The sequence below is a fragment of the Aythya marila genome (assembly GCF_965140915.1).
Source record: "Aythya marila genome assembly, chromosome: 18".
Classification (NCBI taxonomy): domain Eukaryota; kingdom Metazoa; phylum Chordata; class Aves; order Anseriformes; family Anatidae; genus Aythya; species Aythya marila.
This window is the reverse complement of record NC_139059.1, coordinates 10097917-10124993: the sequence shown is the minus strand read 5'-3', so window position 1 is coordinate 10124993 and position 27077 is coordinate 10097917. Positions and strand designations below refer to the sequence as shown.

At 57.1% G+C, this 27077-nt stretch overlaps 1 protein-coding gene across 1 annotated transcript; it reads right to left on the bottom strand.

The window, feature by feature from the left end:
- Nucleotides 1-218: 218 nt before the first annotated feature.
- Nucleotides 219-24198, bottom strand: LOC309885365 (heparan sulfate glucosamine 3-O-sulfotransferase 3B1-like). The gene is made up of 2 exons (XM_082775230.1): nt 23616-24198; nt 219-1168 (listed from the first exon to the last, which is right to left on the bottom strand). The coding sequence occupies exons 1-2, from the start codon at nt 24041-24043 to the stop codon at nt 550-552; spliced, it is 1047 nt and encodes a 348-aa protein (XP_082631356.1). The 5' UTR covers nt 24044-24198; the 3' UTR covers nt 219-549.
- Nucleotides 24199-27077: the final 2879 nt, after the last annotated feature.

Here is a 27077-nt window from a genome sequence, read left to right as displayed (position 1 = left end):
CCGAGCAGGGGCTGTATGGCTTGGGGTGCCCCACGCAGGCACCCGGGCTGCAGGGAGGTGTGCGGCTGCCCCCCGCCCATCCCACAAAACCCCCCCGGGACGAGGGAGCAGAGACTGGGACACCGGAATAGGGAAAGCAAGTGTTTATAAAGGCCAGATACCCGTAACAAAAATAAATTTGTGCTTTCCCTCCCCTCCCGCCCTTTCTTTTTTTTTTTCTTTTTTTTTTTTTCGATTTTTTAAATACAAATATTCTTTAGGAAAAATGGAAGCACCGTCTGTTACAAACCAAACCAAAAAGGGGAGAAAATGGGAGGAAAAAAAAAAAGAAAGGAGAGACGTATTAGAATTAAACAGAGTGGAATGTTAAACAGGTTACGGGCTACCATTCTAGCCAGTGCGGTTAGGCAGCTTAGTGAATTAATTGCTTAGGAATTAAAAATAAATTATTATAAAATAGATTTCTGTACATTTTACATACATATATATCTCTTTATATACGCAAACCGTGCTGGGCAAGTAATTACAGTGGATTTTCCCACACCAGCCTCAGTCCCAGCCGAAGTCCTGCCCCGTCATCTGGTAGAACTTCATGTTGAAAGGCCGGTAGAAGTCCCGCAGCCTCTGCACCACCTCCTGGTCGATGTCGGGGTGGGTCCTGCCTTTCGTTTTCCCCAGGCAGTGGGGTTTGCTGCTGCCCTCCGCCTTCTTCAGGCAGGGGAAGCCCTTGGTTTTGTTGAAGTAGAAGTGTTTGTCGGTGATGATCCTCTTGAGGCCCAGAAAGTCCTGGACCCTGCCCAGCTCCCCCGCGGGGTCGCTGATCAGCCTCTCCCCGCTGACGAAGAGGATCTGCCCGATGGGGAAGTAGAGGAGCCAGTTCTCCAGGTGCTTGGCGTAGATGCCGATCTGGATGGCGCTCCACGAGGTGTCGATCAGGCCCGTAGTCCTGTTTTTGAAGGTCAGGCTCTCAAAGGTGGGGATATCGGGCTTCTTGGAGAGCGTCTGGGTGTAGTCCGAGATGGCTCTGGTCACGGGGTCCCGCACCACCACGATGAGCTTCGTGCCCTTGGACATGGAGGAGATGCGGGCCGGGGCCTCCTTGGTGACGAAGTAGCTGGGGGTCTTCTCCATGGTGATCTGCCCCTCCAGGGTCCTGGGCATGAGGTCCCTGCAGCAGAACACAACACACGGGTTACAGCAGGGAACAGCAGGGAAAATACACATAATACATGCAAACATGCATACAGATACACACAGATTCACGATTTTCCTCCCTAAAATGCCTGCGTGGGTCATCCGGCTTGTACTGATAAATCCATTTTCCAGTGATTTAGAGGCTGGGGAGGGATTATTATTATTAAAGGCTACTGTTAGAAACCCAGCTGAGCAGTCTCCCCGGGCTGGGTGAGTCAGGCCACACGTACGTGGCTGCATGTACCATGCCCGTTCCCAGCTGATGATCCAGCCAGGATGAGTCCACAGCAGCATTTCGCGTGGCTCAGGTCAACAGCAGAGAGCTCCCAGCCCAGAGCTCATTTTCCCCATGGTAACAAGAAGAAGGGCTTAGCAGAAGCCAGGAGCTCACCAAAGCACATCCACCCTGCTTTCCCTTAGCATCCCAAACACAATGTTTTTCCCAATTCAGGCGAGATGGTGCAATTTGTCCCCAGCATGTGCCTAGCTTGTCACCTAGCTACCTTGGTCCCCTACACCCAGCAGAGTATTTCCCTAACAAGCACAAGAAGGAGCATCAAGAGCTGCTGGTGGCATCTTCAGCATGTCCCAGTCCTGCACCCAGTGAGGACAACCTCTCCCCTCTCTCCTCCACCGCCACGCTGGCTGGGATACGGCACATGAGCATGGAAAACTCAGCTCCCAGGCAGGATGCAACCTCACAAAACACCCTTGAAGCCCAAATCCTTGAGCAATCCCAGCACATTGCCCTGGCTATTTGTAATTAACCACATGGGGAAAAACTGGAGATCTTACAGAAATGGTGGAAGTGGCTCAAAGCAAAAAGTAATTTTTTCCTAACAGCCATGGACAAGCCTAAATATTTTAGACCTTCTGCCAGTTCTTTCCCTTTATACCCAATGGGGCTCATTTGCTGTAAGACAGTTAAAAAAGGCAAGAGGGGAGTTTGTCACAAAATTAAAGCTATAAAACTTGATTAAGTTCTCAAAGCATCCACCCATCGCAGAGAAACGACCGGTGAGCGTGTGAGCTGCCAGCCTGGAGGAGTGTTACCGTCGGCTGTGCTGCACACAGCCACCGCTTGTTCCCCTTTGCTTAATAAGAAGCCAAGGGGGAAGAAATGTGACCCATCTGATCTGATGGCAAATAATAAGGAATTCCAGAATGAGTGGTTTGATTGAACCATAAAGTGTTGTGTGCCTATTAAATTTAGACAGTAGCCGTTCACGCACTGGCTATTTGATGCAGATTGTGCCTGGCATTCTGCTTCGTCTCCTGGCAGTACCTTCACACCATGTCCCTACTGACAAGGGCCGGGTGACCACACACACCTCCAGCCCCCGCCTCATGCAGGAGGGGAGCTCTGTGCAGCCCAGACCCCCCCCATTCGGCACAGGCCCCTGGTGGGCGATAAGCCCCGCACCAGCTCCACCTGGGTGACCAGGAGAGGAGCTGGTGGACCCCAAGCAAAGGGGCCCCAGGGGCGGCAGCATCCCCTAGGGCTGCTGTTTCACACAACGCAGAGCATCACGCACAGACACAACTCGTGTCCGGTCCACCCAGCTCCTGGGGTGTGAGAGCTTCTGGAAACCGGGAGCTGGCGCCCGCTGGCAAGCAGTGACTGAAATAAAACTGACAGATCCCTCGGCTTTCTGGAGAATTTGGCAAACTGGTCGCGCCTTCAGAAAGCGCCAGTCATTAATGCTCAGAGAGCAACTCTTAAATCTAACGTGGGCTGGCGTGGATTTTGACAGACTCCTCATTACGCCGTGTCTCTTTTTATGGCCACATTAAATCTGAGTGGTACATCCTGCGCTGGCCACTGAGCACTCCCCAGCTTGATTTAAGGGGTTGGTGTCAACCTGTGAAGTCCTTCAGGGCTTGGGACCTGCCAGGAGAGGCAAACGCTCCCCAGGACGTGCCCAGGACAGTCAGGCTGCACCGAAGCCCTTAGCAGCAGCAGGTCCATCGTACAGGGCCCGGACATCGCCACCGACTTCCCCTCCAGGGCTGCTGCAACCAGCATTTACCAGGCTCCTGGGAATGATGCAAGGCTTAGTTTTTTTTTTTTCTCCTTGCACAAGAGAGGCCTTGGGTAGGGCTGGGCCCCAGAGCCCTGGGAAAGAGGAGGAAATTGCTGGGGGTGGAGGTGCGGAGTCAGGCGATCTGGTTGGGAAACTCTTAATTAGCGCTTCGGGAACCCAGAGGAGCCAGAAGTGGAAGTCAGGAGGGAGCAGCTCCTCGTCTGGGAGGCATCCACTGGTGGCAGTTCCCTCACAGAGCCACCAGCACCTGAAGCCCTGCTCCTGGTCTGTGCCTGGGGCCAACCAAGGGGTCTTGTTGCAAAAAGCTGAGCACACTCGGTTCTGTCCATCCCCAGCCCTCCCACAAGTGGGGTTTTTGGAGAGGAGCTGAATTCCTGGCACATGCAGAATATCTCACTGCTGACCCGCCAGGGCGAGAGAAGCCAAAGCACACTGACACTGCTACCGCCCTCCGGACAGCATGGGTTAGGGGAGCAGGGATAGAAACGGGGCCTTCAACCCCAAACCAAGAACAGGATCCATCAAACCCGGCCCCTCCAGCACTCCCCTTCCTCCACCCAGATGGGTGCAGGGCAGAGCCCCCTGTTAAGGTCCTGGGGGCTCTCGGGCACTGCCTTGCTGGAAACGTGGCTGCACAACAACAGAGAGCGAAGCCAAATACTGTGACCCGTGGACGCGGTTTGAACCCCTGACAGCATCACATCCAGGAAAGCAAAGTTTCACTGCACGGGCCTGCCTGCAGCACGGAGCTTTCCCAGGGCTGCCGAAATATCCCACAGAGGCAGCACCCGTCCTGCTGGCAGCCAGAGACAGCAGAGCCTCGGGGACAGGAGGAGCGGGAAGGTTTTGCTGCTCTGAACTCACGCAGGCGGAAAAGTCACCACGAGGGGATTGTTCCCAGTCACACCACACCTGGAGAAGGGCAAAATGGGCCCGGGCAGAGCGCTGCAGCTCCGGCACAACGCGCACACTGCAGGCAGTGCTGGGAGTAGGAGCAGGAGCAGGCTCCAGCCCACAACGTGTCTGCTCCTGAGGCTGCCAGACACCAGGGGCAGCGCCAAAGGGAGGGGAACACGGAGCTGTAAGGGCTGGAGGAGCTGCAGCCACGGAGAGAGGGGCAGGATCAGCAAGATCCCAGCACGGTGCAGGACCCCCAGGGCAGCTCCTGAGCGCTGCGGGGCCCCTGCTTTCCACCCTGCTTTCCACGGAGGTTTCACAGACACGTCACAGACTCGGCGGCTTCGTGGTGCAAAGCAGGGGTGCCGAGACGCAGCCGCTGTCTGTATGGGAGAGGAAAGGGAGGCGAGGAGGGAGTCGGGCTGTGGGAAGCGGCCACCTGAGCGCAGACAAAGCTGCGGCACCAGCCGGGACGGCGCTGGATGGAGACGAGCTGCAGCAGATAGCAGGGTGGAAAATGAAGGCGGCATGAGAAGCTTGGCACGCCGTCCCTCCTGCCTTGTTATCCTCCTGCCTTCTGGCAATCTGGGATTCAAAAACCTCTGGAGCCAGCGCGTGCACCCGAATCATCCTGTTTCATATTGACTGGGAACTGTCTGAGCCTTTTAAGCCCTTTCAGCCTTGAGAACATCCCAGAGCAGAGAGTCCCAGAGCCCTGCCTTTGAACCCTCTCCCTGCGTCCCCGCTTGGGAAGGGACGAGCTGCTGCTCTGTGGGCACAGGAGAGGAATGCCAGGGTGCCAGGCACCAAACCCCCACACCCCTGAGCACCACACACAGCACCCGAGGTCCCAGGGAAGGACGGAGAGGCGGGGGGATCACGGCCATGAACTCCCCCCAGGCAGGGAGCAGAGCCCCTCACTCCGAACACACGGAGACACAGAGGAAAAGCTTTTCCCCTAATGAGTATCTCCCCCGCGAAGCCTGCACCCTTCGTAGGCGCAGTGATAGGCTTAGCCTAAAGATGGATTGGCCTACTTTACCTATTAACCACTTAGGGTAACCCAATAAAGGCTCTCCCCATTCATACACCCCTAATCCCCAGCCCTGCGCAGCTCTGAAGCCCGCAGTAGGACGGGATGCTAAAATAAACCTGCTGGCTCGGAGGGGCTCGGGGCGGGGGGGTAGGATTTGTAATTTTTTAAGTGCAAACTTCTCTAATGTGAAAACCGGACCCAGAGCAAGCTGAATTTACAGCGTGGGGATGACAGGTGGCCCCGGGGTAATCCAATCCTGCAGCCTAATGCCCTCGGTGGCAGCTTTGGTCTGCACAGAGGGGCTGCGGGCTAATCTGCGGCCGCCTCGCCGCCGGCGGCAGGTAGGACAGACGGGCAGGAAGGACAGACGGACGTACGGGACAGACCGCAGCCTCCCGGGGAGGGGAGCAGCACCCCAGGGGATGCACTGGAGCCCAGCAGGACCGGCAGCATCACCCAACTGGGAATCCCACCGCGGGGAGGGATGGCCGCTCCCCTACACCCGCCCGCATGGCAGTGAGCCACCTCCGCTACCTGTGGGCATGGCTATGGCTGCTTGTGCCCCCAGGGATGTCTGCCACCTCCTGCCACCCAAAAAAAAACGCTGTGGGGGCTGTTGGAGCCCCAGGCCCCAAGGTGTGGCTGTGCTGGCCCAGCCTGGGGGCAGAGGTGGCGCCCCAGCCACCTGCCCATATGGAGGTCACCGTCAGGCCGCCCAGCAGGGACCCGGTGAGCCCAGGTGCTCCTGCCCCCAGCCACAAGTCCCGGAGCCAAGCGGATTATGATTTCTCCTCCCTGGGGAGGGCTTGGGGCTGAGTCTGTCCTTTGTGCTACCCAGGAACCGGAGGTGCCCTCGCAGCATCGCTCTGGGAGCCGTGTGGATGCTGTGCTTGGCGAGGAAGCAAGCGCTGCCCCAAACCTCCCCGGCACAGGAGCCACCCTCCCCCAAAACAGTGCTCACAGCACCCCAGCGAAACAAAGCAGGGGGCAGAAGGGAGGTGCAAGGCTCCCTGTGCACCGGTGGGGTTCAAATGGGGGTGCCCCAAGCTGCAGTGAAGGCTCGCTCTGGTCTCAAACCACCCCCAGACCCCTGAGCTGCCTCAGTTTCCCTCTGCAAGGACAACAAAACCTCACTCCAGAGGGCGAGGGCTAGCTGTGCGCAGGGAATTCTAAACCCACAAGAAGCATCGTAAAATTTAGGACAGATCACCAACATTTCGGGATGCCAAAAAGCTCCCTGCAGGCTCCAGGGCAGATCAGGCAGCCTCTGCACAAGCCCTGTGGCAGATACAGCGGGAACAGCTTTTTGTGCAGGATTTTTAGGCTTTCCCCCACAACTGTGCCTTAGAAGCAAGGAAAATAGAGGAAAGGTGGGGAAGAGAAGTCAAGCTATTTTGGACACCAGCCACGTTTACACCGAGCTCAGCCCTGTAATCCAGGAGCGTTTGCTTGGCCGCACAGCGGTGCGCAGGCAGAGCAGCCAGCCTATTTCTGGCCACGCTCTACCCAAATTCCTGACTGGTGTTTCGAGAAAAGAAAAAGTCATTTCTTCCCAGAAAACCAAAATTTGGAAAGCTGACAGTTTCTGGGGAAAGTGCCCCCAGATCCTCGCAACAGGCAGTCTGAAAAACCACACGGATTAGTCCGAAAGCGTATGGCAAGAAAGGTGAGCAGAAATGGAAAAAGCGAGCACAAAAACTCTTCTCTCAGCCTGGAGGGAGATTTTTAGCCCCCAGGTGAGGTGAGCAGCCGAGGCAGCCCAGCACACACGGAGGGACAATTTGGAGCAACTGATGAACCTGGCGTGGCTTTTGTCGCTTTTCTAACTTGTGGGTTGCCTGGGACGCTGAAAGCAAATGAGCCTGATGGTACCAGATCAGAAAATCTTTACAGAAACGAATACAGAAGATGAGGCAGGACAAAGCCTCCCACGCTGATGCTCTGCAGCCCATGCACGCTGTCCCATCCCATCCCCATTCCTCAGGGCTGTTCGGGTCCCTGGCCCTGCTCAGCTCGGGGTCCCCCGAAGCCCCATCCCGTCTGTCCCATCCCATCCTGCTGCCTTGAATCAAACACGCTTTTGAGAAGGGTTTCATTGCCATTCCCCTTGCAATTCCTATTTTCTATCCCCCTGCTTCTCCGCTCCCTATAAATAAATTTAGGCCAAGTGAGATCGGTCAGAGCTGCAGACGGGCAGGAAGGGACGGGCTGGCAGCGAGCAGCTCTGCCTGCCACCGCTTTGCCAGGGCGACACTCACTTGGTGCACGTCTCTGAGGCAGCACGAGGCTGTCGGACAGCAGGACAAACACAAAAAAACATGAGCGGGGCAAGGATTGCACTAACACTGCCGGCTTCATTCCCTGTCAGCACCCGATAGCAAGCGAAGGTCTGGGAAGCAAAAAGCCAGAGCATCACCAGCATCTGGTCCCAGGATCACCACACTGGACCTGTCCCGGTCCCATTCTGCCCCTCTCAGCAGCAGCAGAACCGCTCCCGTCCCAGTCCCATGGGGATGTAGCACGGGAGGGCTCCGAAGGCTCCGTCCCCAGCTCCCTCCGTGGGTACCGCAGCACCCAGACACCATCGGCTGGTATTTACCCCCGGCTTTCAACCGGCTTTGTGGAGCTTAAACTATGCGCCGCTATCTTCGTTATCGCTGGACAGCAAACCCCCTCGTACTGGTTACGAGAAAGCAAACGCCGAAAGGAGCAGGATTATCGTGAGGCTCCTTAAAGCCCAGGCTGAGCTTTGCAGCAGATAGGAACAGCGCCGAGATAAGAGCCCAGTCCCGAGCACACCGGGGCGAACAGCAGGGCTGAGCCTCCCCACAAGTCTGAGCCTTTATGGCTGCTTCTCCCTAAAGCTGGACCATAAAACCATCAAGCCCCAGAAATACTGCTCTAAAGCAAGGACCTGACAAGCCCGGGGAAAGAACGGAGGAGTAATAAAGCCTTTTAATGGCATCACGGAGCCTGCCACCGGCAGCGAGGCGCGCTGGCTTCGACACCCGGCTTGCTGGTGCCAGCAGATCCATCCGGGAAAGGAGGAAGATGATGGGGAGGAAGAAACCAAGAGAGGTTGAACAGCAAATGCCTGTTCAAGGCCAGGAGCACTTGCTGCTTTCTTATTTGACACATCTGATTCTTCTTAGCCCGATTTCCCCATCTCGGGCTGCCCTCTCCTCCCACCAAGCACCAGTACGGTAGCACGCGGCCTCTCCTCTTTTTATTAGCAGCAGTGAGAGCAACATGTGCACCTTTGTCTCGAGCGGGGAGCCCGATGTTTGGGTTGGCAAATTATACAACAATAAAAGGGAACGGCTGTGGAGCAGCCCCGGCCTTTTTGAAAGGGGTGTAACTCTATCCAGCTCCCTCAAACAGTCGCCACGACGCTTACACAAACCAGATGATGGGAATTAATGAACTTCGGGGGTGAGGAAGGGGGAGATGAAGGAGAAGGGAAAGGGGAAAATAATACGTGGGCATGAAAGCTGTGGTTTTTCTCACCCTCCTCGCTCCCTGCCCCCAGATCTCTCAGGTCCCCGTCACCTGTTGCAGACTTTGGGCAGTAGGGGAGCAGAGGAAGGCAGCAGCACGTGAAGGCTCCCCAGCGAGGAGCTCCTTCCATGGGCTCTGACGGGATGGAAAGGTGGCATCCTCACGTCCTGGTGTCCACCACCACCTGGGAACAGACTCCAGCCACGGAGTCTGACCTCAATTCCTTCGATGAGGATGAAAAACCCCATCAAATGCTGGGGAGAAGGGGGAAGAGGGGCACCAGCAGCTGGTCCTTCCCACTGCGTGCAGGCAGAGCCCCAAGGAGGGGACAGGGCAACGCGGCCACACCGTACAGCTGAAGACTACAGGGGAAGGAATAACCTACAGCAGCACTGCTCCTGGGCTGGGCAAAGCCACCGTTGGCTCTAACCATGGCCACGGGAGGGCTCGGGCAGCCCCCAAGCAGTGCTCCTGCCTCCACCAAGTTCAGCTCAGGACCCTCCTGGCCCTGGAGCGGTTTGTCTGTGCTTTGGCAGCTCCCTCACCCCTCTCACAGACTTGCAGGGAGCACAGCCCGCCCCAGCTCCTTGCTCACTCGTGGTGCACCAGCACCTGGCCTCGTGCCCCAGCCCTGCATCCCGGTGACAAACGCTCCCCAAGAACTTTCCCTCCGCCTTTGCTGGAGCCAGGCGAGATATTCATCAAGTCCACCAGTTCATTATACAGGTTCTGCTCTTTATGTAAACAGCAAAGCCTCTTTCTGTCCCCCCCATCGTACTTAAAAGCTCTGGACTTCCACTAAATAATGATCTTCGCTGAGGGGAGAGGGGCAGCGCTTTACATATCAAAGGGCTGCTTTGGAGGGATTTACAATAATTTAAGATGAAGTGGTAAATATTCCATTCACTTCACTTTATCTCCAGTAATAATTATAATCCTATTAGCCAAGTCCCAAGAAAGTGATTGCATTATCAGCTAGCGAGCATCTATGTGGGTTTCTTGGAGGGGGAAGGCCATAGGCAGGGAGAGGAGTAAAAGCAACAAAAGATGCGATTGCCAGCACCTCCCTCCCCCCAGCAGGATTTGGTCTCCATTGTCCCGATGCTTCAATGGTGCTTTGCTCTGAAAATAAGAGCTTTTGAGTGCAGAAAGGGGGTGGGGCTGCAATGAGCATCTTACTCCTCCCGGTCAAGCCCGGTCCCTTTCAGGGCCACCAGGTCCCCCCGCTGCCGCCCCGGGCACAAAGGGCTCTGGTTCCTCTTCCTGGCGGGCACGGCGCCCCCATTAAAAGCTAATTGCTGTTTCTGGGTGAGTTCTTCAGAATATCGCACAGCAGCACCGGACTTCGCTGCCCACTGCTCGAGTCATGTGAGATTAGAGTAATCTGTCTCCATTTCAAAAAAAAAAAGAAAAAGAAAACCACTGTTTTTGTTTAAAAGAAGAGCAGGGAGGGGGCAGCTCTGTGAAACATGTGATTTAAGGGGGGAAAACAACCCCAAACCCAGCAGGAAACACGACTGAGCTAACTGGCAAACTGGGACTGGGGCTTTATTCGCGCAGAATATTCCAGCTGCCCCCAGCCAAGCATTTTACTCCTGCGTGACGTTCCCTCCAGGTACACCCCACCGAAAGGTTTAACTGCGATTTATCCCAGCTCAAGTACTCCAGCTGCACCCCCGCAGCCTCCTTCCCTCTCCTCGGGCACCACGAGGCCTCCCTGCCTCCACCAGCAGCTCCTGCACCCAGCGCACGGGGGGCTCAGGTCCGCAGCCCAACAGAGCCGTGCAGGCACAGGTCTGGAACAAGCCAAGGTTACTTTCATGGTGTCCAGGAGCCCAGGGCAAAGCAGCAGTTACATTTCCTTCTATAAATTAGGCAAAAAGGGAGGAAAAGGAGGCAGGGTTTGAGGCATCTGCAGAGTTTCAGCACTCCCAATGCGCTCCCTGGGTAAGGTAAATTCTCCCAGCTGCCTGGCTTCTGGCTCTTACACTGCGTGAACCTAGAGGACCAGCCATTTCCCTTCCCTCAGAGATTCACAGCCCTGAGTTGCGTTATGTTTACTGAGCTTATGCGACCTAAAGGTTCAGTAGATCCACTCATATATTCACAGCAACACAGCGATGCTCCTGGAGCACCTCGCAGGGACCGCTGGTTTAGCACAGCCTGGTGCCACGACGCTGCCGTGAGCTCAACATTTGGGCAGCATAGACTCCCCCCGTCCGTGGGACACCCTCTCCTCATTCCTGGAGAAGCACGTCCCTGCAGCAAAGGGATCAACCTCCATAGGGTTAAGCCCCATGCACATGAGGATTTTGGGGAACACGGTTTGTTGGCTTTCAGCTGGTGTCCCTGAAACCCCAGGTCTTTCAAGAATTTGATGTTCAACCCAAGCAGCACGGTGGCTAACAGCAGCTGAACATCCCAGAACCAGCAGCAGAGTAGAGCATCCTCCTGGACGCCCCAAAGGGACACGCTGAAGGGCCAGATCCCGAGACTTGCCCCCAGCATGGGGCCTCCCATCCCCTGCTAGGACACCTGGAGGAATTTCCTATCCCCACCACATCCCTGTAACCCCGTAAGCCCATGGGAGGTCATCCACCAGCCTCATCCCTAAAGGCTTTCTCCAGGGGCCTGTCATGCTGGTGGTGGGGAGCCCAGCGAGCAGAGCACGTCTTGTTTTGGACCCAAGAGGTGCGGTTTGTGTATTTAATGCAGGAGAAAAGGGTCACATGTAAACTCCCATCACTTGTAGGGCCGCTACACACCATGGCAGCATTTCTGCAGGCACACTGCAACAGGGAGAGCTCCCCCAGAACAGAAGAGCTCAGTTCAAGGGAAGCAACGCCTGCGTGGGTCCATCTTAGGGCGGCACTCTGTAGGGTTTATGTGGAGATGGATTTTTATGCTTGTAAATCCACAGGGGAAGCTAACACTTCTGCACCCCTTCCCTCTCCCTGGAACAGCCAGGGCACCACGTTTCACCTGCTCTGATTTCGCTACGGAGAGGAAAAAAACTAAAGGCCACAAAGCGCAGAGCCACCCCCTAACTAAACGCAGCACAAGTCAACAGCCCCCAACAAAACCAACTCAGCGAGATATGGGCAGGACCCGCGCTCCCCTCTTGCCACGTTCATAAATCACAGCCCCGCTGAGAGGTCTTTTGTGTTTCTCCCCCAAGACCTAAATTAATGCCCTAATGTGCGTGCCTGCACAGGCAGGTAACAAGTCACACCGATAATGCTGCCTTTTGTTCGGCGCCCGTGCGAGCGGCCTCCCATTTGCACAGGGAGGGCTCTCCTCGCCTCCTCCACACACACGGCCCCCGTGAAGCCCAGCCCTCCTGTGATTAGGAGCAAAGCCCCCGATAAAGCCCCTTGCTGCCCGGGAGGCACCCTCAGTGATCCGTCCCTCTGTGGGGTGGGCAAAAAGCCCCGAAAGGGACGGGTGATGGTGGCAGCTGTGTGAGCTCTGCTCCTCTTCCTCACCATGGGGGCAGCAGAGCAGAGAAAGGAGAGGAGAAACTGCTCTGTTCATCCAGAGCTCTCCTCCAGGCACAGGGAGTCCTTGGAGCATCCTCCACGGAGCAGCTCGGCCCCTGTGCAGCCTGCAGGAGTGTAGCTCTTGGGGTGGCAAGGCCAGGACAGGCTTCAGAGCAGCCTGAGGACAGATATACATCTGCCTAAAGGGCTGCAGGTCTTTAAAAAGCCACACGACATCTCCAGGAATCCACCTTCTGTGCCTAATGGGATACTGTGGGCAAAAAGTAAGTGAGCAGCACTTGGAAACAACAGCTCACAAAGCAGCCAACTTTCCATTTGCACCATCAACCCTTGAAAGAGTTATTTTTTCTGTCCTTTTTGCTATGAGCCATGTACGTATGCATGCTCATAACATGATCCGAGTGATGCTGGGAAGCTGCTGCCAGCCCCCAGCTGTGTGCCTCTGATGGTTCTTCAGCAGCACCTGAACCACATGCGGGTGGCACTGGGGATCACCCACAATTGCTTCAAGGGAACGGGACTGCTTCAAAGGTAACAGGACCCCCTGTGACCGTCAGAGGACAGGTTACCATCCCCGTGGTACTGCAGCGATGAACAAACTCAGACAAAGAGCAGTTACACAGGACGGTGCCAACCAACCAAGCACACCCCACACTCACAGGGCCCAGCTCTCCTGCTCCCTGCTGTCCAGCAGCAGCTCACATTTCTAACACGTTTTGACATCCTCACAGGATGGCTTAGACCTGCTCCAAACCATTTCTACCTTACAGCAGATGGGGACAGGGCAGTGCGGGCCCCCCAGCTCCAGCTGGCCCTGTCGAGTCCTTCAAGAACCCTAAATTGGTTTAGGCTTACTCCACACCGAGCCACCCGAGCCATTTCCCGGGGTCTCCAGCCTCCATCCCAGCCCGAGCAGCTGTTCTGTTCCTCACTAAAGGAGGTGAGGCTTGCAGCGGGCACAGGGCAGGTGGCACCGACGTGACCGCAGCCGGCGGCCATCTGGCCACGGGCCTGGTCTGTGCAGCCCGCCTTGGGGCAAGCTGTGTGTGCCACCCGCCGAACAGCAGGCCTGGATCACACCGGTGATCCTCTCAGCACTGATCCCTAAACGCATCTGAACACAAATGGGATTGCCACCTCACCTCGTTCCTTAATGGATTTGCCATGACAGCCATTAAGGTGTAGCCGGGGCCTGGGAGATGAAGCAGTTGTAAACAGAGCAGGCTGTGAGGGACAACACGTGTCCAAAATGGGATCCTCCTCCCACAGTGTCTCCAGTCAGGCCAGTGCGGCCCTCCTCAGTGCCTCCCCACCCCTCTCACCCCTCACAGCAAACACCGGAGACAGACAATGAAATTAAATTCCAGGCTGAAAGAGGAACGTGCCCACGGAGGCAATGGAGGCGGCGGTGCCGCCGTGCCACGAGGTGGGTCCCGGCGGCGCTGCGGAGCCCAGGGCAGAGCAGAAGGAAACACAAACAGCCCTGGGAAGGAGCGAGATTCCCAGCGGAGCAGGGAGACAGGCTCCAATTAGGGGAACAAGAAGGAGCAGGTCTGGCTGCAGCCGCCCCTCCTGCCCCAGTCATTACGTGGGATGGAGATTGGTCACCAGCAGGCAGCCAAGCGCAGTCGAGGGCTCCTTAAAGAGCAGACTCAGCTGGTGGAGATGCTCTGCTGCAAGTACAGCAGATGCAAAGCACTACTTCTAATTAAAAAGGTATTCCCATAATTAGAGACTGTGCGTTGCCATACCGATAATTTGATCTCGTCCAACACACTCGCTCGGGCTGGGTTTGGGAGGGTTCTCCCTGCTGAGAGCTTGGTCCTTGCCTCATAACCCTGCCCGCTTCACACCCTGCTGGCTCCGAGGGCAGGTTTGCAGCTACGGTGGCAACCAGAGAGGACCTCGTGGGGCAGAATCACCACGCCAAAACCCAACATCTGCCTCCAGCATTCCTGAAAGGAGCAGGTCCACCCCAGCAGCAAGGTCCTGGAGAAATGCATGCACAAACCAACCCTGCTATGAGCTGCTACAAGCCCATCTCCTTCCAAAGCCGGCTGCAGGGCCGAATTATCCCCTGGTCCGCCAGCCCCTCGGCACAAAGAGCCCAGTGGGCTGGTATGCTGAGGCCTTGGAGCACAACCCAAGTGAAATGACTTTTCCCTGAACACCGAGGAGTCTGAATGAGCGCCATTGTCATTCAGATGAAACCGAGTGTCAGATTAACAAATCAATGGGCATAAGAGATATAAAATGGGTTACCATTGAAGTCTTTCAAATACCCAAACATATGGATGAACCAAATGTGAATTGTAATTGACTCACCCGCACCTTTGATCTCTACACCCTTGGGTTCCCAAAGAGACAGCCGGGCCCCTCGGACCAGGACTGAAGTAATTCGGGACTCCATTGTGAGCCCTCACAAAGCCCCTTCTCGCTGCCTCCAGCTCCTGGAGGTAGACACAGCCCGGTGCCTGCAAACGGAGACAAGCCACTTCTGGCCCAGAGAGCCACGGAGCTGGGGAAGGGCAACCTCAGCACCCAAATGCAACCTCTCACGTGGAGCCCGTCACCTCGGGCACCTCTTCCCACCAGCCCTGGTGGTGGCCACCAGCACAGGGGTCCACGTAGTCGTGCACTAGTAGGTGCCGTGGTGCAGCAGCAGAAGGGAAGCAAGGTGTGCAGTGATGCTGCTGCCCCACTCCTGGAGCCGGCTGTGGGGCCTGGTGGGGTTTTTTGAGGATTCCCCTATACAAAGCCAAGGATCAGACTCGGTGGACGTGTGTGGTGTACTCATGTTCTTCAAAACCCAGCCTGATCTGCACGTGCTGAAAGCTGCTCTGCCCTTCTCCAACTGTCTCGGCACCTGACAGCACAGACGGCCTCAGCCTGATGAAGAGATACAGCTTTTAGTTTTCCTGGGATGTTTCTGCAGCTCCATCAAAAGTAACCCGCGGTATGAACTCAGCCTTACCCCTAAATGTTTACTTTTGGGGTATTCGATGAGTTTTGCCCCTTTTTGGATAGATGTAAGGGTTTACAAATAAAAAGAACATCGGTTTTGATACTGTCCGAATTTCAGCCCTGCTGGAGTCACCCAGCAAGCACTTGTTTGGCTCCAATCTCATGCCTCGTTACAAACTTCAGGTTGCTGTAGCTTTTCCAGGAAACCCAGCCTGGCTCACACCTCCACACTCCAAACCCCACGGAAACCAGCTTTCCACGGAGCACTTCTCCCATCACCACAGGGAGAAATAAAAACTTATGCAAGTGGGTTATTGCTGCACTGAGCCTCGCAGCAACAGGAGTCCTGCAATGCCTGTTGCTGAAGGCGAATCCCCAAATCCCTGCATCCTTCCCAGTACAGGCATGGATGGGGAAGGCAGAGATGCCGCACACATCCCTTCCTCCAGCACCACAAGAAGACAGGGATCGATGGGGGAACTGGGCGAGGCGGGGAGCCCAGGAGCAGGCAGGCTTGGCTCTGCCCCCATGGTTTTTCGGCTCAGCCCCAGGCCTGCAGCTGCTCACCACAACTGGTGACCCGTGCTGGGACGGCCGAGCGTGACAACTGCAGGGCTCGCCGCGGAGAAACCAAGCGAGGCAACAGCCATGGCGAGGAAGGCGGGCGAGAGGAAACTCCCGCGCTCCTAATCTGCTTTAGGACCGCGTGAGCTCGCTGTTTATATATAGCTTAATTAATTATTACACTGCATTTAGCAGCCTGACCTTGAAACCGTCTCTGGGGGGAGCCACGGTGCAGCGAGGGCGGGTGGCCGAGGCGTCGGGGTGCGCCGAGACACCGGGCCGGGCCGCTCCTCCCCGCGCCGAGCTGGCCGGGCAGCGCCGCGCCAGCCTGTAATTAAGAGGCTTCGGAGCAGACAGCAGCTCCCGGCCCCTCTCGGCTCGCAGCAAACCCAGCGTGAAACACTAACCTGCTATTCCACTTCTGCTTTGGCACGGCCCGTATCTTCTCCCGAGGTTTCGCTCGCTGCTCAGCACCCCCTGGCAGCTACTCCCTCCGCTTTACAGAACCCCATGCAGACAGCCCAGGGCTTGTTAGATAGCAGAGCTGCTGAGGAGGGAATTTAAAGAACAGGAACAACTCCACGCTTTGCATTAAGCTGCAGCAAGCTTGTGCATGGCCCTGGGGAAGGTGGCAGGAGGTGGGATCTGCTGATTCCCCTCCCATCCTCATCCATCTCCTCGAGCAGGGGTGATGCTCCGGCTGCTTGGTTGTTGTGTGGCTCAGCTCGCAGTGATGCCACCCAGAGCCACGACGATGCCAGGGCAAACGCTCGGGGATGTTCAGATGCTCACAAACCCATTTGGGCTCCAATCTGTGGGCACTCAGGGGTTGGAGCCCAGAGGCACTGTGTTGAGCATCCTTTGCACAAGGACTCGGGGCAGGGGGAGCTGCTGGGGCCCCTGCAGCTCCTCCAGCCTCATGAACGAGCCAGCTCAGGACACCGCTGGCACTGACGGGCTGTGACACACCTGCTGTTTACTCCAACACCTCCCGTGCTCCTTCCAAGCCTAATACATCTTTAAAATATAAGCTGTGTGAGTGCCAGAGCTGCAGGCAGTGCCAGTTTTTAAACAAACATTTAATAGCCCGATGAAGAGGCAGGGAACTTGATGAACACAGTGCCGGGGTTTTGTCCTCCCCCTAGTGACGGGAAGGTCTCGGCAGCGCCGGGCTCAGCCCCCTGCACACCAACACGAGGAACCCCAAATCCTGCTGCGATCCCAACCTCAGTGCCGTGCCAACACGCTCTGCTTTTCCTGCCTTCAGCCGTCCTCCCACCACCTCTCAGCACTTCTCCAATGACTTCCTCCGCCTCCACCAGCGCGCCGCCGGCTGTCCCGTTTTCCAACACGTTTGGGTTCGGTGCCTCGGAGGGGCTGGAACACAGAGCTGCTTTCTGGGGGCTTTAGCAACGTTAATCACTGGGATGGATTTTGCCCAAGAGGACGTGCGTGCTGCTGGAGAAACGTTTTCTGAATTCACCATCGCATGGATGCACGCCGGGGGCCTGATCCTGTTTGGACAGCATCGAACACAGGGAAATTTCAAAGCCCAGCTCCTGCAGAGCAGCAGCTCCTGCCCAGGCCAGCAGCACGGGGCTGAGGTCCCATCCCCTCCCCAGAGTCAGATCCAGGCAGGAGAAGCACACTTTGTACCAGGATCAGCATTCCCACACCAGCTGTACTCGGTGCCACAGGACCACTGCTGCAGCAGCGCAGGATTTGCCCTCACATTCACACTCAGCAAGGGATGTATAAAATATGTACGTCCTCCTACAACGCTGTGCACAGGCACAGAAAATAAAATCCCATGCACGATCCTTGCTCTCTGCTCACACAGGCAGGAACAGCCTGCCAGCCCCCAGGAGAGGCTCCTGTGCACCACAGGGCACTGCGGTGGGTTTTCAGAAGCCCCCGCAGCACCCCCCGAGCTGGCTGGGTTACAGCCCTGACCTTGCGAATTTTAGCAGCAAGGTGGCTGCAGGGTGGCCCCAGGCTGGCCTTACGAGTGGGAACCACTGCCCCAAGCTGTAGGAAGTCACCTGGAGAACAGGGGTAACCATCTGGCACAAAATCATTTTGGGGTCAGATGCCCCACTGCCGTGATGCCCTTAAAGGCAGTGCTCAGTGTCCCTCAGCAGGGACGTTCCCATCTCCATCCCTTTTCTGTAGGAGAGGAGAAAACCAAACAGAGTCTGAACAAGACTGGTTCCAGGGCACTTCTGAGGAGGATTTAGCAGAACACATCATTTTTCTCTAAGTCACGTTCTCCCCTTCCCTGCTGCCCACCACGTGACGGGGCACCACCACGCTCACGTACAACAGCAGAAATACCAAGTGCAACATTCAGTTACTTGAAGTCAGCGTGAGGTCTTCTTGCCAGCACTTTCACATCTATTTTCCTCAAACTCTCCGACCAGCAGCACCAAAATCCCCTGCCACCCAAACCTCCGAGCCTCTCCACACAACTCCTGAAGGAGCCCGGGCGCCGGCAGGGCCAGGACACCAGATTTGGGACGCCAGCCATCGAGGAGGCCGGTTCACAGCGCCCCGCATAAGCACAGCGCACACAACCCCGCAGCACCCCACGTTCTCCTCCTTGGTCCTCAGCTGTTACAAAGCACAGAAGCCACCCCGGGGAACGTTTGAAGCCAACGTGGCACCAGCAGCCGTCGTCTCCCTCCTGTGACCTTTTCGGACCGAGCTCCACAGCACATCGCACCCCGCAGGCAGGAGGAGCTCAGAGGGACCCTTTGGTGCCCCACGGCAGCAACCCCAACGGCGACCAGCATCACCCCCAGCCCCACACCGACCCCACGGATGAAATTCCCCACCGGAGCCCTCCTCCCCTTCATGTTAGCCCGGACGAGGGCCGCATTGACTCAGCCGCCTCCCGGCCGCCGCTGGTGACAGCCGCCGGGCCGCGCTCCTCTCCACCACGCTCGGCGTTGCTCACGAGCTAATTAAGAAACTCCCCACCAGCTGCTGAAAGCCCTGAAATTGCACCGGCGTGGGCAAGCCCGGCACACTCATCGGCAGCAAGCCCCAACCCGGCGCGGCACTTAGTCACTCGCAGCCGAGGCAGAGGCGTCCCCTCCGGTCACTGCCCACGTGGTGACAACAGGTAGCACCGATAGCCCCTGACCCCCTAATTACAGCGCTGCACTAACGAGCCCTGCTGTTTGTTGTTGGAGCCCACGTGTGAAGTGTCCCCGCACCGCCCCGGCCCATTCATTATCCCCGTGACCCATTGATCACCCACGGTCACACCGGCAGAAGAGGTGAACGCTGGCGCTGAAAGATCACTTAATTAGGCTTCTTGCCACTCGGGATGGATTAATAGCACCGAATCCAGGCTCGGGCAGACGGAGCAGTTTAGCAAGCAAGGCCTGACGGGGAGACAAGTTCAGGACCTGGGCAGGTCTGAGATGCAGCTCGGAAGAACAGCAGTTTAGGTTGAGTTTTTACAGCCACCACATCTGGGGCTTGCTGGATGCTTTTAAAAGCACAGCCTCGACTGGAAGCGCCCAGAGGTATCCAAAGCACAGCACGTTACAGAGATCTGCCCACTTGAACGAGAAAAAAAATAACCTAAAACTCCCCAAGCCGGAGCCCAGCCCGCGGGTTTTTCTTCCCACCATTCTCATGCCAAGAAGGAGCCGAGCGCTCCCCGGCACGGCGCTGCGCTAACACGATTAGCCAAGCAGATCCACCAGCCAAATAAGTCGCCCCCAACGCATGGCCAACGTTGAAAAGTTCAGCAGCTCAACAGGTGAGGCCATGAAACCCGATCGCGGCAGACAATGTCGTCCCCCCCAGCGTCGTGCTGGGAAGAACTTGTCACGTGCGTCATATCGGGCAACATGCTTGAAACGGAGCGGCGCGCTGAAACCCCAGCAACACGAATAATCTTTGCCATCTGTTTGAACAACTCAACCCTCCTCAGATCTGGAGGAATGAGCCCGTGCAAACACAAGGGCCTCGCTGACTGATTATAGCAGCCCAGCCCTTCTTTTTTGGGGCCGTTTGCTTCCAAACTTGGCCCAGGGACCAAAGGCGACGGCGGTGGGAGCGGCCGAGGGGGCACAGCCAGCCCCGCTCCTGAGCACGAGGCAAGGGGGACCACGAAAAGTCAGCAGGGCACAACGCACGGCCAACAGTTGTTTTTTTTCTATGATATATTTTTACCTCAAGTAGATAAAATCTCAACGGGACGCTGCTTGGCAAAGCCACCCTGGAGAACACGACTGTCCCTTGGGACGCGCTGGTTCCAACCCCGTGTGGCTCCTGGGAGTGTGCTGGAGGAACCGCTCCTCGCTCAGCCACGGGGGCTTTACGTGGAGCTCCCCCGGGAGAAGCGGGCCCGTTCCCGAGCTTCCTGGGGCCAAGGAGCTGCGGGACACCCCGCAGAAACAACGCGGGGAGCTTACAAATACCGGGCTGTGGTGGGACAGCGGGGTGGCTGCAAAGCGTGGTGGCAAGCAGGATGCGGGTGTTTGACTTGCTGCCACTGTAAATTTGGGATTTTTACAGCCAAACACAGGGGGTAAAATTCTGCCTCGCTCAAGATTTACCCTCAGTTTAGCAGAGCTTTCACCCCTTCGAGCCATCCGCTGCCTTATCCTTGCTCCGCTCCCAGCAACACCCTGCTCAGCCCCACCCTGGGGCTAAAAGGAGGCTCCTGGGGGGAAAAAACAAATACAAAAACAAATACAAAAACAAAACCCCCAAAATACAACAAATAAGGACATTTTCCCTTTCTTCAACAATTGCCACGAAGCAGCAATTTGCACTTTAAGGTCCCCTCTGCTTATTTAGCTGGTTGGGGAGTGTAAGAAACGCACGCCTGAAGCTGCTCACTGCTCGCAGCCGGGCCTGATCCTGCTGACCCTACCCAGCTGGGCGTTTCGGCACAGAGGAAGAAGGAAAAAAAAAGGAAAAAGAAAAAAAAAAAAAAAAAGAGAAAGCAGCCTGTGCCCTGCAGCCGGCGTGCCCGGGGGTCCTGGCGGAGGGCGCAGACTGGTCGATAAATCAGCGAGGGGGAGCGGGGCTGGGAACGCTCAGCCGCGGCAGGACCGGGTGCCACAGCCCACCGGGCCCGAAGTGAGAAATAAAGGAGAAAAAAAAAGCCTAAACACGTAACCCTAATGACACCGTGGCTTTTTTTTTCCGTACATTAATTACAGGACAAAAGGCTTTCATGTCCCGACTGTATTAAAAGCGCATCGTTATTGCGCGAAACGGGAGGAGATGCAAAGGAAAGCCAAACGAGCGACTTCCCAGGCTGGGGAGAAGCAAATCCCCCCCCCAGCCCCTCCAGCAGCTTCCAGGGGCTGTCGGGAGCCGCTCGCCCGCCCGGACGGGCACACACACGGCTGAGCTGCCGCAGCCCCGCTGCTGCGCAGGGAAACTTCGTGAGTGCCCCAGATCCCGGGCGCTACTTACAATTAGTTTGCAGTAGGGGCTGGATCCCTTTCTCCTCTGTCATGGTAAATATTTTCCCTGCAAGCAGTTAACATGCTGCATTCATTACCGGGGGGCAACCCCGCAACGTGCGGACCGAAGTTGTTTCCATTGGATTCGCAGCTAACTCGCTATCGAAAATCTATTTCATTTTTACTTCTTCTCCCTCTGCTTTTTAGGAACAGCGGTCAGCACCCCCTGATACCGTTTTACCTTCCAAACAAATGGGAAAAAAACAAATTCTGCTTTAAACTCCTCCACTTAACGGCAAATGGAGCAAGGAAAAAAAGTTTGCAGTCCCTCATTTGAAAGTTACTGTACGTGAAAGCTTTAGCACGGCACAGCACTTACAGCGCTGTGGGTAGTCACAAATACTCCCGAAAACAAGTTTTCATCAAGCCCCACGAGCAAATTTGAGATGATTCTGTCTCTCATAAATCTGCAGAAACTTTCCTTTGGGATACTTCGTTGCAGGGCAGCAACAACTTTTTAAAGAGAAAAAAAAAATGGAAAAAAAAAAAAAAAAAAAAAAAAAAAAACAAGAAAACTGCCCAGCAAATCTGACCAGATTTAACTAAATGCCTGTGGAATAAAATCTCCTTTCCATAAGGTGTGGGTCAAAACTTGCATCTTCATCTTTTCAAAGCCAGGCAATGGGGTTAAACTGCAACAACCGGGCACTCACACTGCCCCAGGTCCAAAGTTCAGCCCAGCCAATTTGTGCAAAAGCATCTGAAAAACGGGGACAAGGCTCGCCCAACGCGGTGCACGGCTACTGGCACGGCAGATATTTTACAGCATTTTTTTTTATCGAATTTTATTGGGCCATTAACAAGCAAACACAAACGCTTCTCCTTATTGCCATTAAGATAATAAATAAAAGCCTCACTGGGGCTCGTGGAAATCGGCGTGCTCTCGAGGAGCGCGGAGGAGCCGATTCACTGGAGGCAGGAGGAGTTTGGGGCTGGGCAGCGCCCGATTTCTAACGCTGAAATTCAGAGAAATAAACTCCTGTGCTTAATTCAAAGCAAAGCTAGAAATAACGCGAGCACTCGTCCGTTGATTTGAGCCAATTCCTCTCCCCGTGTGTCGGGCACCGAGACATTTATTGAGCCTCCCTCGCTCCCCGACCCCGGTGCCGGCTGAGCGCCGGGGGCTCGGACCCGAGGAGCGGCCAGGTTTTGGGGTGAGCAGCCCTCCACACAGCCTCTGCTCAGCCCTGGGGCTGGGGAAATTGGGCCCGTGCTGCTCCAGTCGGGGCAGCTGAGCCCGAGAAGGGGTTTAGGAAGTTAAGGGCAACTTCGATGGCAGCTCCTCCGAATGTAAGCGCGAGGGGTGCCCTCCGCACGGGGACTGGCGGCCGCTGCGCCTGGGCCAACAGATTGGTGCCATCGTGAGCGTTATTCCCTCCTTCTCCCCTTCCACCTCCTTCTTGTAAAAGATTAATCAACCATTTTACGGTCTAATTTAGGTGCCTAATTAAAAACAGAGTTCAACACCTACAACACCATTTCGCTAATAAACCCTGACAGCTCCTCAGCTCTGCAGCACACAAGCCCTCCTTTCAAAACCATTTTTGCAGGGAAATATTTTTTTCCCAAACGCACCGAGATTTTCCCTGCGGCTGGTCCGGGACGACCCGCCGCATCCTCCACCCAAATCCTCCAATTTCCTAAAACGAAAGCGCTCCCAGGAACGCCTCCTGCCCGGCCAGACCCCAACCCGCACCCCCTGACCACCAGCCGAGGGCTGGCACCGTCCGAAACCCGCAGCGATCCCCGGAGGGTGGCAGCTCCTGGGGCTCAGCACCGCTCGGCTGCCACCCGGCCACAAGATTTGGGTCGCTGCTCCCTGCACGCAGCCAGCGGAGACCGAATTAAAGCTGAATTAAAGCCGAATTAAAGCCGAATTAAAACACGGAGGCGCCGGGGGGGGACGCGAAGGCGCTGCCGTCGGGGCTGCGCATCCCCCCCGCACCCTGCGGGCTCCCGCACGGGGGCATCTGCGGGAAGCGGTGCCGCGATTTTTGAGCTTTTTAAAAAAGCTTTTTTATGCTTTTTAATGCTTTCAATACCGCTTTTAACGCCTCGCCCGCCGCCGGCCGCTTCCCCGGCCCCTTCTCCCGTCCCCTCTATGAAATTCCCCCCCCCGGGGGTCCCGCCCCGGCCGCGCTCCGAGGGTGCGGGAAACGGAGGCGCCGGCAAATATATAATAAAGATAATTAAAATAATAAAAAATAAAGCCCCGGGAGCGCAGCGAGACGAGCGGCAGGGAAGGAAAAAAAAAAATAATAATTAAAAAAAGCGTTTCTGTGTGATTCCAGGACTGAGCGCGCTGCCAGCGCGAACCGCGCACCGAGGGTAACGGGGCCAGCGGGCTCAGGGCTTTTTTGGGGGGGATTTTGGGGTTTTTCCTGGAGGCGGGGGAGCGATCCCGTGCCGTGCCGTGCCCTACCTGTACCAGGCGAGGCCCCGCTCGTAGTTGCGGTCGAAGAAATGGGGCTCGGCGCCGACGGCGCGCACGTCGGGGTGCACCCGCAGGAACTCCAGCAGCGCCCGCGTCCCCCCCTTCTTCACGCCGATGATGACGGCCTGCGGCAGCCGCTTGCTGCCGGTGCCGTCGGTGAGGCTGGAGATGGGGCGGGCGGCCTCGGGCAGCCCCGGGGGAGGAGGAGGAGGGGGGGGGGGGGCCGGGCCGCCCCCCGACGGACCCCTCGGCTCCGGGGAGCCCCCGGGGGCCGCCAGCCCGGCGCAGGAGCCGCCGCAGGAGTAGAAGAGGCAGAGCCAGAGGCCGAGCATGGCGCCCAGCAGCAGCAGCCGCCGCCGCAGCACCGAGGGCACCGCGCCGGGCACGTCGAGGCGCCGCTTCAGGGGCTGCCCCATGTGCCCGCGGCCGCGCGCGGCTGCATGGCTGGGGCGGCTCGGCTCGGCTCGGGGCCGCCCGGCTCGGCTCGGATCTGCCCGGCCCGGCCCGGCCTCAGCGCGGCCCCGCGGCCGCCGCCCGCCCGCCCCCTCGGCGCCCCCCGCCCGGCCCCGGCCCCGGCCCCGCTCTCGGCGGCGCCGCCGCGGGCAGCGCGGAGCCAAGGCGGAGGGGCGGGGGACGGGGTAGGGGAGGCGGGTGACGGGCAGAGGGAGCGGCCAATGGGAGCCGCGCTCCGCCGCTTGTCCGGCCCGGCCGCTGGGAGGGAGCGACCAATGAGAGGGGAGGGGCGGGGAGAGGGGAGGGAGAGGGGGGGAGGACAGGCGCTGATTGGCTGCGGCGCGCTGAGGGGAGCCGCGCCCGGGGCTGCCTCAGGAGCGGCCGCGGTACGGAGCGGGCGGCAGGGCGGTAGGCGACACGGCCACGCGCTGTCGCGACAGGCGACGCCCCGCCGGCCCACGCCCGTGCTGCTCGGGTGCTGCCCCCAGCTCCCAAGTCCCCAAACCACCCCCCCTTTGGGTGCTGGGGTCTGCGCCGTGCCTCCGCCCCATCTCCAGCCCTGCAGCCGGGGGTCCTCCGCCTGCTGAGCGCTGTTCCCCCCGCTGTGACCCCGCAGACCCCAAATTTCGGAGCCCCCCGAGCCCTGCTGTGGGGTGGGGAAACGGCACCCGCCCTGCCCCGGGCTGCTGGCACCCAGCCCTGAAACAGCACCGCGGGCGGGTTCCTCAGGGGCTGTGTGCAAGGAGCTGGGGTCTGCGCCTCGCCTCGTGCTGTAAAACTACAAAAAATGGGAGATTTAAGGAGATTTCAGGCCCGACCCCACAGCTGGGCTCCCAGGGCGTGGGACTTCTCCCCGTCCCGGTGCGCCCCCGACCCCTGTGGGGAGCAGCCTGGCCCCAGCAGCCTGGCCGAGACACCCCCAGCCTGGGCTGCCCCCCGGGGCCTTCACACAAGAATGTTAACCAGCCGCCTTTATCCCTGAACAAGATTTAATGACAAAATAGTAAGTTGAATTGCTAGACTAAAGACACGGGTTCAGAGGTCTCTCTACTGTACAGACACAAAGGAGAGCCGTAAGACAGGATGATGCAGTTTGGGATTATGCCTGTCAATCCGCACTGCCCTCGGTTCGGCGCGGCCCCGAGCGCTCGCAGCTGCACAGCTCCGGCTGCTGCGGCCCTCCTGGGGCTCTGCTTCTCCTGCAGGCCCTCGGCCAGGCTGGGATTCACAGGGACCCAGGGCCATCCAGGCTGGGAAAGACCTTCAGGATCACGTCCAACCACCTACCGAGTCCCTCACTAATCACGTCCCCATGTCCCTCACTCCCCTGCGCTCACTGCTGCAGGGACTTCCCAGCTGGGGCTTGGGCACTGATGGCACAGGGTGACACTGGGGACAACTCTGCCATCGCCTCCTCCTCCTCCTCCCCAAAGCATTCGGATGTGTGAGAAACAAAGTGGTGTTTCTGCAGAAGGATGTGTTTTTGCAGTGATCATTTCCCACAGATATGTCTCTTCTGTGGCTTTTTGATGAGCCACCCTTCCGTGGCTCTGTGTTTGACGAAGTCCCTGCCTCTCCACAACCCCCCTGTGAGATTGCTCACCGCCCGTGTGCCGGGAGCAGCAGAGGCCAGGCAGCAGCCTGCAAAAGCAGAATTTGTGCATCTGGCAGAGCTGACTGCGGCAGCACTGGGAGCCTCCACTCCAGGACCAGGTCACACCGGTGTTTTCCAAAAAGCCTGCAGGAGCTTTGCACACACCACGGATGTGCCCAGTGTGACGCTCATCCAACACACACGCAGCCTGGCAGCTTCAGTGCATGTTCAGTGCAGCTTTTTCTACCACTGAAGACGCACAAAATACTGTACTGAATGAGCCTGATTTCAGAGCTCTGTTGTTTTGAGGGAACAGCGAAGCTTTGCTGAAACCTCTGCCTTTTTTAATGTTTGGCACCAAACTGTTGCAGAACAACAGGCAAATCTTTTACCCACCACAGGCCTTGATCTTGTGTGACAGTGTTATGCCGATTCCTTCATGTATCAGCTTTACTCCTTCATGTTTCAGCTTTCCACCAGCTCATGATAAGCCCCGTGCAAGAGCTGGTGGTTCTGATCACACTGGGTGTTGTGCTATATCATCTAGTAAAATCACCCCCGCTACAAAGAGATACGGACTAATTAAACCAGACAGATCGAAGAGGGGAAATAAGGCCCTGAGAAGTGTGTGACTTCTCCAGGAGCTACCCAGAGGGCTACCAGCAGAGCTAGGAGTGCTCGGGCCACCCAAAGCCCACCAGGAGCAGTGCCGGGGAACCGTCCTGCCCAGGACCAGGTGTGTGCGAAGCAGGCGTTGGGAGCACACGGGGAGATCTGTGCTGCAGCTCCGGAGCCAAACTGTGAGGCATCTCAAAGCACTCCTCTGCTCTGAGCTAAAATAGACGGTGTTGCTGGGCTGGCTGGGGTATGGAGGGTGCCGTGAAGCAAGCAGTGATGAGAGGCAGGCGCAGGAGGAATTGTTTTCTAGTTCCTCTGCATGCTGGCAAAGCTCTGCCAGCCGGGTAATTGGGAACAGAATTAAACAGGAGATGTCCAGGGCTGAGCCCCAGCTGCGGACAGCAATGTGCCGGCAGGTGGCACAGGCTGGCTCTGCTGGACCCGGCCGCTCTCCTCTCTGCCCAGTGCTTCCCACAGACCCAGAGCCTGCTGCTTCCACGCACAGGTTGCTCCCTACAGCCAAGGGAAAGAGGAAAACCCTTCGGATGGAGCAATTCTTCCTGTTCCTTACGTCTACCAGCACCAGCCAGGCTAACATCAACAAATGTCACAGAAAGTTTGGTTTAAGCTCTTAATATATGTCAGCTGTAGGTTGTAAAAGCTGGATTGGCTTTTTAAGCAAAATAGCCCCAAGATAGGTTTTACTGTAATTGTATCTTCTACAGTTGGCCTTCAGTTTTCTTCCTAGGACTGCCAAACAGGTAAGGTATCAGAAAGAGCAGCCG

Bases quoted from the DNA above. Each gene is read 5' to 3' on its own strand.
- LOC309885365 (XM_082775230.1), bottom strand. From the start codon at position 24,043: ATGGGGCAGCCCCTGAAGCGGCGCCTCGACGTGCCCGGCGCGGTGCCC. The intron at 1,169-23,615 runs GTAGGGCACGGC...GTTCTGCTGCAG, and splicing joins CGGGGCCTCGCCTGGTACAG to GGACCTCATGCCCAGGACCC.